The sequence below is a fragment of the Apiospora kogelbergensis genome (assembly GCF_038363985.1).
Source record: "Apiospora kogelbergensis strain CBS 113332 chromosome Unknown utg000005l_segment0_segment0, whole genome shotgun sequence".
Classification (NCBI taxonomy): Eukaryota; Fungi; Ascomycota; class Sordariomycetes; order Amphisphaeriales; family Apiosporaceae; genus Apiospora; species Apiospora kogelbergensis.
This window is the reverse complement of record NW_027117422.1, coordinates 4,697,682-4,711,421: the sequence shown is the minus strand read 5'-3', so window position 1 is coordinate 4,711,421 and position 13,740 is coordinate 4,697,682. Positions and strand designations below refer to the sequence as shown.

Genomic DNA, 13,740 nt, shown 5'->3' with positions numbered 1-13,740 from the left:
GAGCGGCCAGAAGTGCTACTCGATGGGGGTGGGCATTCAAGCTTCAACTTTATTAGATCATCACGGTATTAGATGACGTTCGTTCCACCCCGCACCCATAACAAGGGAGTGTCTGGGACGAGAACGAACAAACGAGAACGCCCTCAGGAGCCCAGGGTCCAGGGGTAAACAGTTGTTCGTGGCCAGTTGGCTACGAGTGAAAGATAAGGTTAGCTCTAGGCCGGTCTGGAGCAAATCGGCGAAAGCACTCTGTCCCAAACGTGCCAAAGCTTGGCCGATGTGGGGGAGGTGAGGACAACGGGCGACGAGGTCTGAGGTTTGACGGCCTATCCCACTTCCTCATTGACTTACCGAAACTCAATCCTGCCCAACCTCAATCCGGCCCAACTTGGCCACTTTGGCAACTTCCGGGCTTCTAAACAAACTGGTTTGATATCAAAGACATGGATACATAGGTATACAGTTATTGCCCGACCAAACCGGGCCCCTCATCGGGTAAGGGTTGGCGCAACGGCTTTCATTATAGTTCGGGCTAGTATGTTATATGAAACGTTTTGATAGTTGATGTGCGGCCGGGGTGCGTTGCGGTTGGCTGAATATGCCGTCCCATCTCCAGACACAGCCTTTGGCCATTGGCATATCGTTGCATGCCCACTTTGAGAATATAGGCCGGCATTCCAGCGAGCGCGGGGGAAATGATATTGGTCGCCAAGAGAAACATCGCCCTCGCGATTACGTCTTGGTTCGCAATAGTATCATAGCAAACCTGCTTCTCGTTGAGGATGAATTCATAATTGCAACCCGATATTTCCTAGGCTTCTAGAGTCAGGACTTTAGAGATCTTGATGATGTGAGTCCTTCGGACTATTTCATCTGCCTCTCGTCCCGCCCTCCATCTCAACATTTTCTGTCCGCCCATCCTTCCAACTCACTCTTTGATCACAGTTGTACTTCAGGATTCAAAAAGTATAGCATTCCAGACTGCAAACACGCGCAAGCTTGAGCGGTTGAAATATCATCATCCCTTCCCCTGAATATCTATTTGGGTTATCCTAGCACGTTCAGCTTCAACTGGGATATCCATTGCGGATCTTTCTCATTATAACATACTTCATACCCATACCTCGTTCTCGCATTCAAGTCTCGTCATGAAGTATACGACGTTGACTTTTGCTTCCCTCATCTTGGCCTCCCTGGCAAACCCGGTGCCGAAACCTGCTGCGGCCGTTGCGCCGGATGCACGGCGCATCAAGGGTAGACAAGCGCCTCCACCACCAGGTGGTCCACCCCCTGGCGCGCCTCCGGTTGGCCCGGGTGCTCCAGCCCCGCCTCCGCCAGGTGCTCCTCCAGCACCAGGGTTCCCTGGCGCACCTCCCGCTCCCGGAGCACCTGGAGTACCGGGTCCCCCACCAGCACCAGGGTTTCCAGGTGCACCTCCCCCTGGTGCCCCTCCCGCACCAGGCTTCCCTGGCGCACCTCCCGCTCCCGGAGCACCTGGAGTACCGGGCGCACCACCAGCTCCTGTGCCGGACCCGAATGCGCCGCCAGCACCCGGTGTAGCACCACCTCCTGCTCCCGGCGTAGCACCTCCTCCCGCACCGGGAGTACCTGGAGCACCACCGGCACCAGGGTTTCCAGGCGCACCACCCGCTCCTGGCGTAGCACCTCCTCCCGCGCCAGGAGTACCTGGAGCACCACCGGCACCAGGGCTTCCAGGAGCACCTCCCGCACCTGGAGTACCGGGGGCACCCCCTGCTCCCGTACCCGACCCAAACGCGCCACCAGCACCAGGCGCTCCTGGCGCACCACCGGCGCCTGTCCCGGACCCAAATGCACCACCTGCTCCCGGTGTACCTGGTGCGCCACCAGCACCCGTGCCGGATCCAAATGCAGCCGTGCCAGATCCAAACGCACCCCCGGCTCCCCCAGATGCCGGCGCACCGGCACCAGCTCCCGTCCCACTCGACACGAGCACACCCCCGAACCGGCAGTGCAAGGTCTAGGCAACGATCCCACCAACATGAACCAGCTTTCTGTGAACCGGAACCCTAACAGTGGAGGTGAGCATATCCACCGCCCCTCCTATCCTGCTGGACTGGCCGTTGTTCTGGGGGCAGCATTGGTCTTGGCGTTTTAAAACATACTCTGGACATGGACTGACGTGGCTCTCAAGATTGATTTCTAGTGACCGAACAGGGGCTTGAGCCACAAGAATGAAGATTGCCTTTTCTCGTCTTCTGTCCTTTTTCTACCACATACGAGGCCGATGATTGATTTGCGGATACGATCAAGCGTTGTTTTTCTTCTTCTTCTTCTCTTCTTATCGATCGTTATTGCTTGTATATACCCAAAAGAAACACGGGGAAAGTGTTGTTTGGCGTAATGCGTTCACTCGAAGCATAGCCGCTGGCTGGTGAGACTTATAGGCGTCGAGTTTGTGGTTATCAAGTATTCGTAGGGGGTCTTTCATGACGCCCCATACGTCCTTCGCTGAAGAATATATGACTTGTACATACAACTATTGCAGCTGTCGCTTACTCACTAAATAAATCAGAATGCAAAACACACTGAATGTCCCCTCTTACTTCTTTTTATGTTGACGAATAAGTATTAGACATTGAAGTGACATTTGGTTAATTTGTGCGTAATTCCTCGCATTTCATTTCCTACGTGTTAAGTAGGCGTTTGCGTGATCAAGCTAACAGGGCAGACTCGGCACCGCGCCCCGGATTGCAACCGTCAGTTAGAAAGAGTTTCTCTTGGCGTAGGGTTCCATAGCCTCGAGGAACTTGAGGTGGCGCTCTTTATCCCCAGTGAGCTCGAGGATCTTGTCCCACTCGGCGCCGCCAATGGTCCTCCAGAAGACCAAGAAGCCAGCCCAGACGAAGTCGACAAAGGCGACCTGCTCCCCGAACAGGGGACCCTTCTCGTTTGCATTCAGCAGCGCGGTGACCTGCTTGAGCTTGCCGCTGTCGGCGAGCTGCTTCCAGGTGTCGTCCCGGTCAGCGTCGGTCAGCTCGTCGGGCCGCTTGTTGACCCCCAGGGCCTCGCGGCGCGTCGTCTGCCAGTACTCGTAGCTGGCCTTGTTGAGGACGCGCTCGGGCAGGCGCGAGAAGTAGACGGGCCGCAGGTCACCCATGATGCCCGGCAGCAGGTCGCGCGTCAGGCGCTCCCAGGTGGGGGTCTCGATGCCGGCCAGCTTGGGCTCCGGGTACAGCTCCTCGAGCTTGTGGGCGATGGCGAGCGAGTCCTCCAAGTAGGTGCCGTCGGGGAGGATGACGGTGGGGATGGTATACACCTCCTTGCCAGCGGGGAGCTGGAGACTGTGGATGCGTGTTAGTGTGCATTCCATGGATCAATGAGCAGGTGTCTCGTACTGTTTCTCGAGGCGAGGCTTAATGTCCGGGTACTCAAGCTGTAGAAGGTGTCAGTGATGAACCAATCACATTTCTAGAGTATTTAAAAAGGTGAAATTGCACTTACCCATTCAGTCTTGTAGTCGACGCCCTTGAAGTTGAGCATCATGCGTGCTGTTTAGACGGTCAGTTTTCGGCACTCATTGCCGAAGCGGGGTTGGCTTACTCTTCCAGGGGTTCAGGGACCAGGAAGTACCCCCTGACTCGGCAGGTCAAAAAGGGTGATCTGATTCGAGGCCATGATGTATGATATTGGTATTGGTAATGGGGGCTTGGTGTAGCAATTGACTTGGTACTGGCTTGAATGAAGGTTTGTTTGAAGGGAGACAGGCGGTTACGTTGTACTTATACTACGTATGTATGCACCTGCTTCATCATCACTAACCAAAGGGCGCGGGGTCGACAAGTGGAGCAGCCGAAGAATGCCATGTTACTAAGAACAATGCCATGTGCCATGTCACCAACAATGCTATGTCATCAATGCTGACGGAAGGCCACTGGCCATGTCGATCAATCGCCATGGTAACCAATATTCAAAAACTAAACGAGTGTCCAAGAGAGCCCATCGGGATGCCTAACCAACGACGAACTATATGCAAATGCAATCGATGTACAACCGCGAAGAGGCACGATTTGCGAAGCCCCACCACCAGATGGAATCAGCCCAAATGCTCGGCATGTCCAAGTATCGGCTCTTACAACTTCTTCTTGATAAACTCGGCGTAGGAGTTGCAGTTGTTGTTGTCCACGCTGTACTTCGGGTGGTCCTTCTTGTAGCCGGCGTCTATTGTGATGCAACTGATTAGCCTCTCTCACCGGTTGGATCAATGCGGGAAGTCCATTGGCAATATCGACTTACCGAAGCCACTTAGGGCATCAATCTTTGCCTTGGTCGTCTCCTTTACGAAGGAGATCTGCTCCTTCCACTCCTCTTTGTCATCCTTACTGACCGACCATTTGGTGTGTCTAAGTTTGATGGGCGCGTCCATGGCCTTCGTCTCCTTCGAAAGGTCATGGAACTTCAAGTCAAGGAAGTCGCGCTTTTCGACCTTGCCCTTCTTGCCCTTGCCCTTTGTCTCCTTGTACTGGCCGGTGATGAGCTTGATATGCGCGAACTTTAGAGTCTTCTGCAGCTTCTCCAATTCGTCCTTGGGCTCGAAATTGTCCCCGTCAAATCGCTTGCCATTGGGTGTCTTCTGCGCAAAGACGTACCAATTTCCATCCTTCAAGCCCGATGCCTTGGGACCAAGCACTTCGAACGGCACTGTATCGCCGCCTGCGCGGGCTTCGAGGGCGGCAGCCTCGTAGGTCTCGTCGCGGGCCGCAATGTCAGCCTCGACCTCGGGGTTGGCAATGGGGCTTGCAACAGCCAGAGTCGCCAAAAAGGCTGAGAGAAGATAAGAGAACTGCATTCTGGATTATGCGAGAAAAGGAATACAAAGATACGAAGAAGAAAGTGAATAGATGATTCGGTGTTGTTGGTGTCTGTGTGGATGATCAAAAATCAAACCATCATCAAGGCCGGGGGATCGTTTGATCTTTATACCGGAGGAGGACCGCACTCTCCTTGGTGTTGCTCCTACAAATAGCCTCGTTGGAATGCTGTTGTAACAAGTCAGGCCCTGTTACTCATCGAGTCCATGACATATCCTACTGCTAGAGATTGCTTACGGTCTATTTTCAGCTCCCCATCTCGGGTATGTCTATGGTTAATTACAATATAGCGAAAATAGATTCTCAACACATGCGACTAAACCTATGGTCACCCCCTTTGTAGGCAGGTACCTTTATTCAGCAACGATCACGCTGTTAGCTACCATAGCTGGCCTGTCTCAATGGGATTACACGCGTAGGCCTGGATCTTGTTTGTCATTGAACCTGGTAGGGCCTCTTACAGAATCGTCGTCTGCTGACGCGACTGAACCTTTTTGGCTCACCAGGGTACGACTCAGCCGTGAGCAGAAGGCCTAGAACCTGAGATCCCTTTGCTGACCGATCTCATCCTGACTACACAATGACGTTCGAAGACACAGTCAGCACAAGCATGTTGCTACAGATCGCGTATAACGGTTCGCAGATCAGCAATGTTTCAGCTGCGACAGAGGCGATTGTTTGATTGGTCCGCTTCCTCGAAGTCGTGTAATTTACCATCCCAGCCGTCGATCCGCAAGCTCCCCCGTAGACACTGGGGGCGGAGCACAAGTATTTGCGTCAACACAGCCGCCGCCACCTCGGGGCTGGTGTTCGCACTGCGGATGATACGCACCTGGCGCTTGTTGGCGCTGCTTACTGTGCAGGGCGAGATTGTTAGGTGGAAGAAGCCGAGATGCCCAGTCAGCATATATCAGCACCCAAGCATTTGGATTTCTTAGTTCGGGCTTTCGTCTCCACCTCCTTTTCATCTGTTGCTTTTCAGTGCAGTCGTCAGAACAATCTGCCAGGCAACAACAAGTCGATTGCATTATTACCCAAATATAGAACCCATTGGAGCCTGATTGCAAAAAGATCAAATGGCGTCATAGCGTGCGTGCACTGCCTGGTGATCGCGAGAATCTCAATCCAACCAGAGCTACAACTATTACAAACGGAATAACCAAGTACATTCTATTTTCACCAACTCCTTTCCTTTGGCCGAGATACCATCATTGCACTACAATCGTATACCAAACAAGTCACAATGGAGACAGAAAGTGCCAATAAGGAGATTGAAGGCTGGATCAGCAGCGGGCTGATGGTGCCGGCGGGCATCATGGCAAGACTCGAAGTTATCGTCAACGGCTACGCCTTGAGCGAGGACGAAGAATCCCAGCTGCAGAAGACGCTCTCCGACACGGACGGGCAGGCTCTGACCCCCGACACGCTCTTGCACCTCCTGCAGACCAGAGTGGGCTTGCCTGCCAACTCGCCCCAAAGCAAAGAGACCGCCAACATCCTCTTTCGCGGCCTGTGGTATCTGAGCACCCTTCCCTTCCCGCCACCCCCGTCCGAGCGTGGCCCGAGCCAGCCTCCGCCGCACTTGATTCCCGCGCAAGTCACCCGCGGACTCGCCTGGTTCCTCCCCGGGCGCAGCGCCGCCATGGTCCAGGAGGGCAACCTCTCGCGCTCGCGCACGGCGGCCGACCACCGTCGCATCCTCTTCCAGAGTCTCGCAACGCTCAGAACGCCGGAATCAGCAACAGCAGAGACGGCCGAAGCGGATGCAGCGGCGCTGGAAGCGCGGGCAGCCCGCAACGCGACGGAGGGCGTGGGCCAGGGAGACTGGGCCGTCATCAACCGCGACGCCGACGGCGACGAGATCTTCCATGACCTGCTCGCGGTGATGTACGCCACGCAGCCCAAGGGCCTTGAGTGGCTCGCGCCCGTGGAGCTCGACGGTTTCCGGTGGGCCGCCAAGGGAGTCGTGGCGCAGTTGCCCTGGTACAATAAATTGCCCTTGCTATCCTCGTTGGCTATCCCGCGGGCGACAGTGGTTGCCATAGTAAGACTGTCGCTTGCGGCTGCGCCATTGCTTGATGAAGAGGATGAGGACACAGACGACGAGGAGACTGAGCGGCCACCTAAGACTGTAGCGCCACTGCCTCTTTCTGGGGTCGACGACGCTGCAGTTGAACGTGTGGCTGCCCCTTTCTGTGGAGGGGAGAAGGAAGCCGGGCTAATTCCCTGGCCTATGTTCGATGATGCACTCAGGGAAAATGTGAGTTTACATACACCTCCACCATATTGAAGGTATTTACTGACTCGAAAGTAGCCCACGTTATTTGACTCAATCTATGAAGTAGTGTCTCGTGCGCTTTTTGACCGGTCATGGGAGACAACTATTTAACTCAGCATTTGAGTAGGACATAGTAGAAGTTATTATTATGGCCATTGACATTGTGTTTTGCAACAAGTAGCCCGATTTATTCTCCTACTTATCGTGATTGTTCGCTTTCGTGTCCGGCACCTCCCATTCGTAAGGCTTTCTCCCACAAACATCGTAGCTACGCGCCCCCGAGTGGTCAGTAAGGTGTCTGTCCATCTGCCCGTCCGAGCTGGCGGAGAAGTTGATTCAAGTAAGTGCTCACAAGAGAAGGTAAGAGTGGTTATCGCGATCAAGCGCTTCTTTCCGCACCTCGGCGACCAGGGCCTCGGTCTGCTCCACGCTTAGGCCCGACGCCCGCAGCATCTTCCAGCCGAAGCCGCGGGCCCCCTCGTAGGAGTTGCGCAGAAAGTATTCGCCCACCTCCTTGAGAAGGGGATGGGGGTGCCAGGGGCTGAACGGGAGCAGGAGGATCCTCTCGTGCACGTCGACGACTTTTATTTTGAAACACAATGTAAGTAAGTACGTAAGATGGCACATGAAAAGAGTCAAGCTGGTGTATCGGAAGCTATAAGATGAAGATGAAAGGGTGCATAAGCAAATGAGCTACTTACAGCCTGTTTCCTCCAGCCATGTTTTGTAGTTCTTGGGGGACAAAATATCTCGACCTACTGTCAGCGCACCTTTTTGACACGCGTGAAAGTATCTTCGAGCAGCGTCGCCTGTAAAAAGTGGAAATGGGGGAGAAATAATTTATCAGCTCAAAGAATGACTTCACCCCTTCTATTTGTCTCAGCAGATGGACACTTACCTCGATAGTTGGGATTCTGCTGGCCCATATCTAGAACGGTGTCCTGATACTCTATCCAACCTCCCGGGTTCAGACTATTGTAGGCGTGCTTCATGACGATCTTGGGGTCATTGAAGCACGTCACTACGAGCCGAAGATGGATGTAGTCGAAAGTCAGGCTGAGGTTCGGGGTTGCACTTGGGGCATCGGCATCGGCATCCGCTTCTGGCATGTGGCTCGGATCCTGTCGGAACAGCCATTCCTCTTCCGAGTCTTCGACGATGAAGGTGCAATTGGGCGGTGTGTGCTGGGGCTGGATAGGGCTAAGGTCTGTCCCCATGATTGTGGAGGACGGGGAATTGCTCGGCTGTGAAAAGCCGCGGGGGTGAGTAGATACAGCTATACAGCTTGAGGGGATTGAACCCATGCCAAAAGGAGCGAAGAGATAAGGGGCTACTCACCGAACTCTATAGCCCATATACCTGTCCCTGTCGCCACATCTAGCACGGTTTCTGGGACCTGGGAAAGGGGTGCCAAGAATAAATTGCCATTCAGGAGCAACGTAAGTGCGGCATGCTGAAAGTCCAGCCTATCTTGTTCCTCCTTTTGGGCAATATACTCTATCAGCACTGTGTGCATCAAATGGAAGGAATACCAATTGGCAGGGTGGGTGGGTCAGCGACTGACAGCGTCATTAGGGATGAGGTACTTCCCATCCTTGTAGCCGTGATAGAACCTCCCGGACTCGTCCAGCACGGAGCTCTCGGGCGTGATGGAGGATCCGGTGCTCCATCGGGGCAGTCCGCTTTCGGTCAAGACACAGGTAAAGCCGTGCTCGTCGACGGCGCCCTCCACTTCCTCCAACGACCCGGGGCCGACCCTGGGAACCGCGGGCGGCTCCGTGGAAGTAGTCGTGTGGCTATTCTTGCTACTCGGCCCAGCGGCGGTGGAATCTCCTTCCGGATTCTCCGTGCTGTTGTCGCAAAACGAAGCTGCGGCGATAGAGCCGGTTGCTGCGGTTTCTGCTTCGACACCACGAGAGTCACTCGGTGGCAAACGATAGGCAGGGATGCAGGTGCCGTTGCCATCGTTTGACTGCACCATCTCGGATAGGAGAAGCGGAACGTGAAATTGCTGCGACCGGCTCGAGCTGCCACCCAGGGACATAGCATCATTCGACGTTGTGCTCTTCGCCTCGGTGTCATGCTCCATTTCGTCAGGGACTTGCATGTCAGACGCTTGGGTAGCACGTGAGTGAAAAGCAGTCGCCATTGTTGTATCTTGGTGACTATTCGCACGAGTCTCATTCATGCCGCATAATTAGCATCCAAACAAGGAGTGTGGCGCGTAATAGTCGCAATAAGCATGAACGTAACGTTCGCGCTCCCGGACGCAATTGAAGAGAGCAACTGTCGTGAATGGAGAGGGCCCTGCTGACGGATGATTCGTGATCTGCCGAGACTATTCATGGGCGCAGATAATAGCCGAAAATCCCGCCGGAACACATCAAAGCCGGGGTTTTCTAGGGATGCCGTTCCCGACTCCACACAGCCACTCTCATCCCCGCAGGGTGCTCGATCTTGATAAAGTGACTGAATTATATGATATATTTATTCTTACTTTTGTCACTGGAATGACGGGGAGAAGACACTGACCTCACCAACTCATTCTATACAGCTTGTGACGAAGAGGTGGTCATCAGGGGCAGCGTTTCTACCTAATTAGGGTATTATACATCTATAAATCGTCTATACTTAATCTACCTGTCTATTCAGTGTTTCGCTAGGTGCTTAGCAAACTTGTCAAAGCACAAACATAATTAGCCTGTGTCGTCGAAGCTCCTCTCGATACTCCTCTTTCTGCTTTCGCAAATCGTTCAAGTCGCCCGACTTATGAGCTTGACCAGCAGGAGAGGCCGTTGCATCTAGGTCGAGTAAATGCTTACCCAACGGATGAATAGACTCGTCTCGCTTCTGGATGAACAAGTCGTACGCCGCGAAAGGGTTCGGGACGGTATTTACGCGGCCAGCGCCTACTCGAGTGGAGGGACTTTGATAGCCAGAAATGAAGCGGCATGGCTCCGAGATAGTATATAGAGCCATGCTGATAATTATATAAGAAAGAAGAGAAAAGTGGTCTTTGGAATGGGATATTGTTTACTTGGTTTAGGTTTCTATGGCCAATTAGGAAAGAGTGTGCCTAGTCGAGGGTTGGCTGGGGTGTATATATCCTCATCCAGACAATGAACTGCTGCAAACCGCCGTGGCTTTGTTTGACTTATTTGAAGGCCTATTGGGAAGAAGGATCAAAGACTTATAAGGGCCTGGAACCCCTTTGGCCCGCACACAGCATGAAGAATAAGGACGCCTTTTGCTTTGACAAGTGCTAATGGAAAGTTACCGCAGCAGATCGATCGTTGTCTAATGCTTGCAATGAGCCCTTGCAGTGACGTAGGGGAGATATATGAACGACATAAGGCTTGGATGTGCATTGTATAGTTGATTGCACTATGAAACGCACAAGACATTCTCTCATTTGCTAATCGCCGGACGTTTGGAACCTTACAGCAAGTAAGCCTTAAGTTTGAAGCGGATGTCGAACTACACATTATCTCTGCCACGAACCACGGAACCGTGAACTTTGAAGACTCACTTTTTATGTGTTTGTCTCCATGGAACAGCGAATGCAGTGGGTGGTAAGGTTTACGCCTCCCTGTCATCTCCTATATGTTCAACTGTTCAGTCATGACATCTATCTCCATTAGCATCCGTAAAGAGTGAAAAGCTATATAACTAAGAGTAGTATTTTGTATTTTACTGGTCCTTATCCTTCTAAAAAAACACATACCTCTCTTCTTGAACAAACACTCATTTCACACTTCACTGCCCTATCATATCATACGGGGAACTAAGATGCCTAACACCCATTCGAATCCAAATTCCTTCACAGACGTGAGTTCTTCGGATCGACTATTAGTGCTGGAATTAGCCTACATCATCGCTGCCTGTTTCTGTGTTGCCGTGCCCACCCTCACCATGGTAGCTTGGGCCTGGCTCTTCTGCTGCAGTGTCGCTCAGCATGAGGGCATTTTAGAGGTGCACTCGGCATTGGAAGAGTCATCCGCCGCTCCAGTGGCATCAATGCCATGCCGACGCAGATGGATTAGCCGCAAGACGAGACGACCCAGGATGTTTCGCTACTTGTTTAACGGCAAGGCAAAGAACTCAACTAAAGCTGAAGAGGACGTGGAGTTGCAGATGACATCTCCACCGGCTCAATCTTCGCAGCTCCCACGTTGGAAACCTCAAAAGACCACCCCTGGCGACACCCAGGCTACAATCTCGGGCATGATGGGCCCACGCAGAGTCGATAGGCTTCGAGGCCCACTAGACTGGTATGGGCTCTAGGAATTGAAATGACATCCAAGAGGCAGATGCACTGTTGGCATCCTGGGATACGATGCCAAGCGTCTGGGTATTGATTGGGGGTCAAGCCGGATATATTTATGCAGCACGTGGGCAGCCAAACCATCTAATCAATATTTTGAGCAACGATTTAGTTTAATTTCGCTACATACCAAGAAGGATGTGATGTAGCTGAAAAGCAATGGAAATGGATTAATTGCGCAGGAAAGTAGTATGTCAAAGATATTGAGCTGCAATGCTGTCTTGGGTAAATGGTCAGGTTACAGATGAAGATGAAGATGCATCTTGTAACTTATGGAGATTTATGCAAGGCTGCTGCCAAAGCTTCGATTGCGTCACGTGCCGGACTGAGCTCCCCAGGCTGGTCGAAGTGGGGGCCCTTACCCTTGAGGCTGATTAGCTGATTAGCTGATTAGCTGATTTAGCAAGGGAAGACACAAGGCAGCTCTGGAGCTGGCGTCAGTCCGTCAGTCCGTCAGTCAAGTCAAGCCCGCTCGGAGCTCAACACTGAACATTGGCGGGCTGGGTACCATCAATCATCATCACCAACCATCACCCACCACCTTCGTCTTCCGCCACGCTTTGCGCAGCCTTGCCCTCGCGCAACCTCATCTACGCATTCTTCCCGTTATTGAATCAATTCCTGGATCGGCATATCTAGTGCCCTTCCCACATCCTTCATCATGGACCGGATAAACCGAATGCTGGCGGGTGCCGGTGGCATGGGTGGCCTCGGTGCTGCACCTGGTGCTGTACGTATTGCCATCGCCGCTTGCATTGGTCCGACGTGTAGCTAATTTTACTTCCGCCTACAGGATAATGCCAACCTCATCGACAACTCCGAGACCGTCTACATTTCCTCCCTCGCCCTGCTGAAGATGTTGCGACACGGCCGTGCCGGTGTGCCCATGGAAGTTATGGGCCTGATGCTGGGAGAGTTTGTCGATGACTTCACAGTCCGTGTGGTGGATGTATTCGCCATGCCCCAAAGTGGTACTGGTGTCAGTGTCGAAGCCGTCGACCCTGTGTTCCAGCAGAAGATGATGGATATGTTGACACAAACAGGACGGTACGCTCGATCCATCGAATCCCGTCCCTTTGCTGCATGATACTAACGTACAGATGGCTCCAGGCCCGAGTCTGTAGTCGGCTGGTATCACTCACATCCCGGTTTCGGTTGCTGGCTGTCTTCTGTCGATATCAACACGCAGCAGTCCTTCGAGCAACTGACACCCCGCGCTGTCGCCGTTGTCGTCGATCCCATTCAGTCCGTCAAGGGCAAGGTTGTCATCGATGCCTTCCGTTTGATCAACCCTCAGTCCCTCATGCTGGGTCAGGAGCCCAGACAGAGCACGTCCAACCTTGGCCACCTGAACAAGCCCTCTATTCAAGCACTTATCCATGGCCTGAACCGACACTACTACTCGATCGGCATCAACTACCGCAAGACGGCGCTAGAGGAGAATATGTTGATGAACCTTCACAAGCACGTATGGACCGAGGCCTTAGAAATGGAGGACTTCCGACACGAGGGCGAACGCAACAAGGAGCACTTCCAGCAGCTGGTCACGCTGGCCGACGGTTACGAGAAGCGCGTCAAGGAGGAAACTGAGCTGACTAAGGACCAACTCAAGACCCGATACGTGGGCAAACTCGACCCGAAGAAGCATTTGGAAGACGTGGGCCAGCAGCTCATCGAGGACAACATCGTCTCCGTGTCGAGACAGATGATCGACAAGGAGGCCACCATGCCCAAGAAGGACGCGGTGGCCAATGGCCAGTCGAATGGCGACCACATGGATGTGGAAGACTAGGGTCTATTACACGCAATTTGACTGCTTGGCCCTATCCGAGGGGTTGACATTACCGCAGTAACATATGTCCCTGTATCATAGGCGTTTGGTAGGCTCATGCGAATCCGGTAGAGGGGCTATGATAAAATACGGCTTTCTTTCTACCTACTTGGTCTTCTATCTCTACCTTTTTGACATACTATGCCACCAGGGCAAAATCTGCCTTGGTTTCCTACTGAGTGAGTTGCGACACCGGCCACACACAATGACAAGTGCTGAGCTGCTTTGTGTAGGGTTCGACAATACTTTGAGCTAAAGACTAAGGGTCTGGAAATCTTTTTCTCGAAGTTTCCCGCCTTGTCAATTGATCTTCACCTCTGTTAGCAGCCTATCTTTTCGTTGTCAGCTGTTCTTGAGTATAAAGCAGTGCTTTGTCTATAGAAAGGCGTGTCGCCGACCAAAGACATTGTTCATCACCTATATAGCTGCGCAAGCCCCCCTAATTTACGGGCATCTA

General features: G+C 52.9%; 8 protein-coding genes across 8 annotated transcripts; 3 read left to right on the top strand and 5 right to left on the bottom strand.

The window, feature by feature from the left end:
* Positions 1-1,248: 1,248 nt before the first annotated feature.
* PG998_008176 (uncharacterized protein) lies at positions 1,249-2,022 on the bottom strand (the record flags this gene model as incomplete). Its single annotated transcript, XM_066874992.1, has 1 exon — positions 1,249-2,022. One exon carries the CDS (start codon positions 2,020-2,022, stop codon positions 1,249-1,251), a length of 774 nt encoding a protein of 257 aa, XP_066730937.1.
* Positions 2,023-2,743: 721 nt separating this feature from the next.
* On the bottom strand, positions 2,744-3,657 carry PG998_008175 (glutathione S-transferase; the record flags this gene model as incomplete). Its single annotated transcript, XM_066874991.1, has 4 exons — positions 2,744-3,323; positions 3,378-3,415; positions 3,484-3,530; positions 3,621-3,657. 4 exons carry the CDS (start codon positions 3,655-3,657, stop codon positions 2,744-2,746), a joined length of 702 nt encoding a protein of 233 aa, XP_066730936.1.
* Positions 3,658-4,111: 454 nt separating this feature from the next.
* On the bottom strand, positions 4,112-4,828 carry PG998_008174 (uncharacterized protein; the record flags this gene model as incomplete). Its single annotated transcript, XM_066874990.1, has 2 exons — positions 4,112-4,200; positions 4,276-4,828. 2 exons carry the CDS (start codon positions 4,826-4,828, stop codon positions 4,112-4,114), a joined length of 642 nt encoding a protein of 213 aa, XP_066730935.1.
* A 1,265-nt stretch (positions 4,829-6,093) lies between these two features.
* Positions 6,094-7,140, top strand: PG998_008173 (uncharacterized protein; the record flags this gene model as incomplete). The annotated part of the gene is made up of 1 exon (XM_066874989.1): positions 6,094-7,140. One exon carries the CDS (start codon positions 6,094-6,096, stop codon positions 7,138-7,140), a length of 1,047 nt encoding a protein of 348 aa, XP_066730934.1.
* Positions 7,141-7,323: 183 nt separating this feature from the next.
* On the bottom strand, positions 7,324-8,644 carry PG998_008172 (uncharacterized protein; the record flags this gene model as incomplete). Its single annotated transcript, XM_066874988.1, has 5 exons — positions 7,324-7,396; positions 7,481-7,783; positions 7,826-7,937; positions 8,027-8,404; positions 8,467-8,644. The coding sequence occupies 5 exons, from the start codon at positions 8,642-8,644 to the stop codon at positions 7,324-7,326; spliced, it is 1,044 nt and encodes a 347-aa protein (XP_066730933.1).
* Positions 8,645-8,680: 36 nt separating this feature from the next.
* Positions 8,681-9,217, bottom strand: PG998_008171 (uncharacterized protein; the record flags this gene model as incomplete). Its single annotated transcript, XM_066874987.1, has 1 exon — positions 8,681-9,217. One exon carries the CDS (start codon positions 9,215-9,217, stop codon positions 8,681-8,683), a length of 537 nt encoding a protein of 178 aa, XP_066730932.1.
* A 1,700-nt stretch (positions 9,218-10,917) lies between these two features.
* PG998_008170 (uncharacterized protein) lies at positions 10,918-11,412 on the top strand (the record flags this gene model as incomplete). The annotated part of the gene is made up of 1 exon (XM_066874986.1): positions 10,918-11,412. One exon carries the CDS (start codon positions 10,918-10,920, stop codon positions 11,410-11,412), a length of 495 nt encoding a protein of 164 aa, XP_066730931.1.
* A 701-nt stretch (positions 11,413-12,113) lies between these two features.
* Positions 12,114-13,244, top strand: PG998_008169 (JAB1/Mov34/MPN/PAD-1 ubiquitin protease-domain-containing protein; the record flags this gene model as incomplete). The annotated part of the gene is made up of 3 exons (XM_066874985.1): positions 12,114-12,182; positions 12,246-12,499; positions 12,563-13,244. 3 exons carry the CDS (start codon positions 12,114-12,116, stop codon positions 13,242-13,244), a joined length of 1,005 nt encoding a protein of 334 aa, XP_066730930.1.
* Positions 13,245-13,740: the final 496 nt, after the last annotated feature.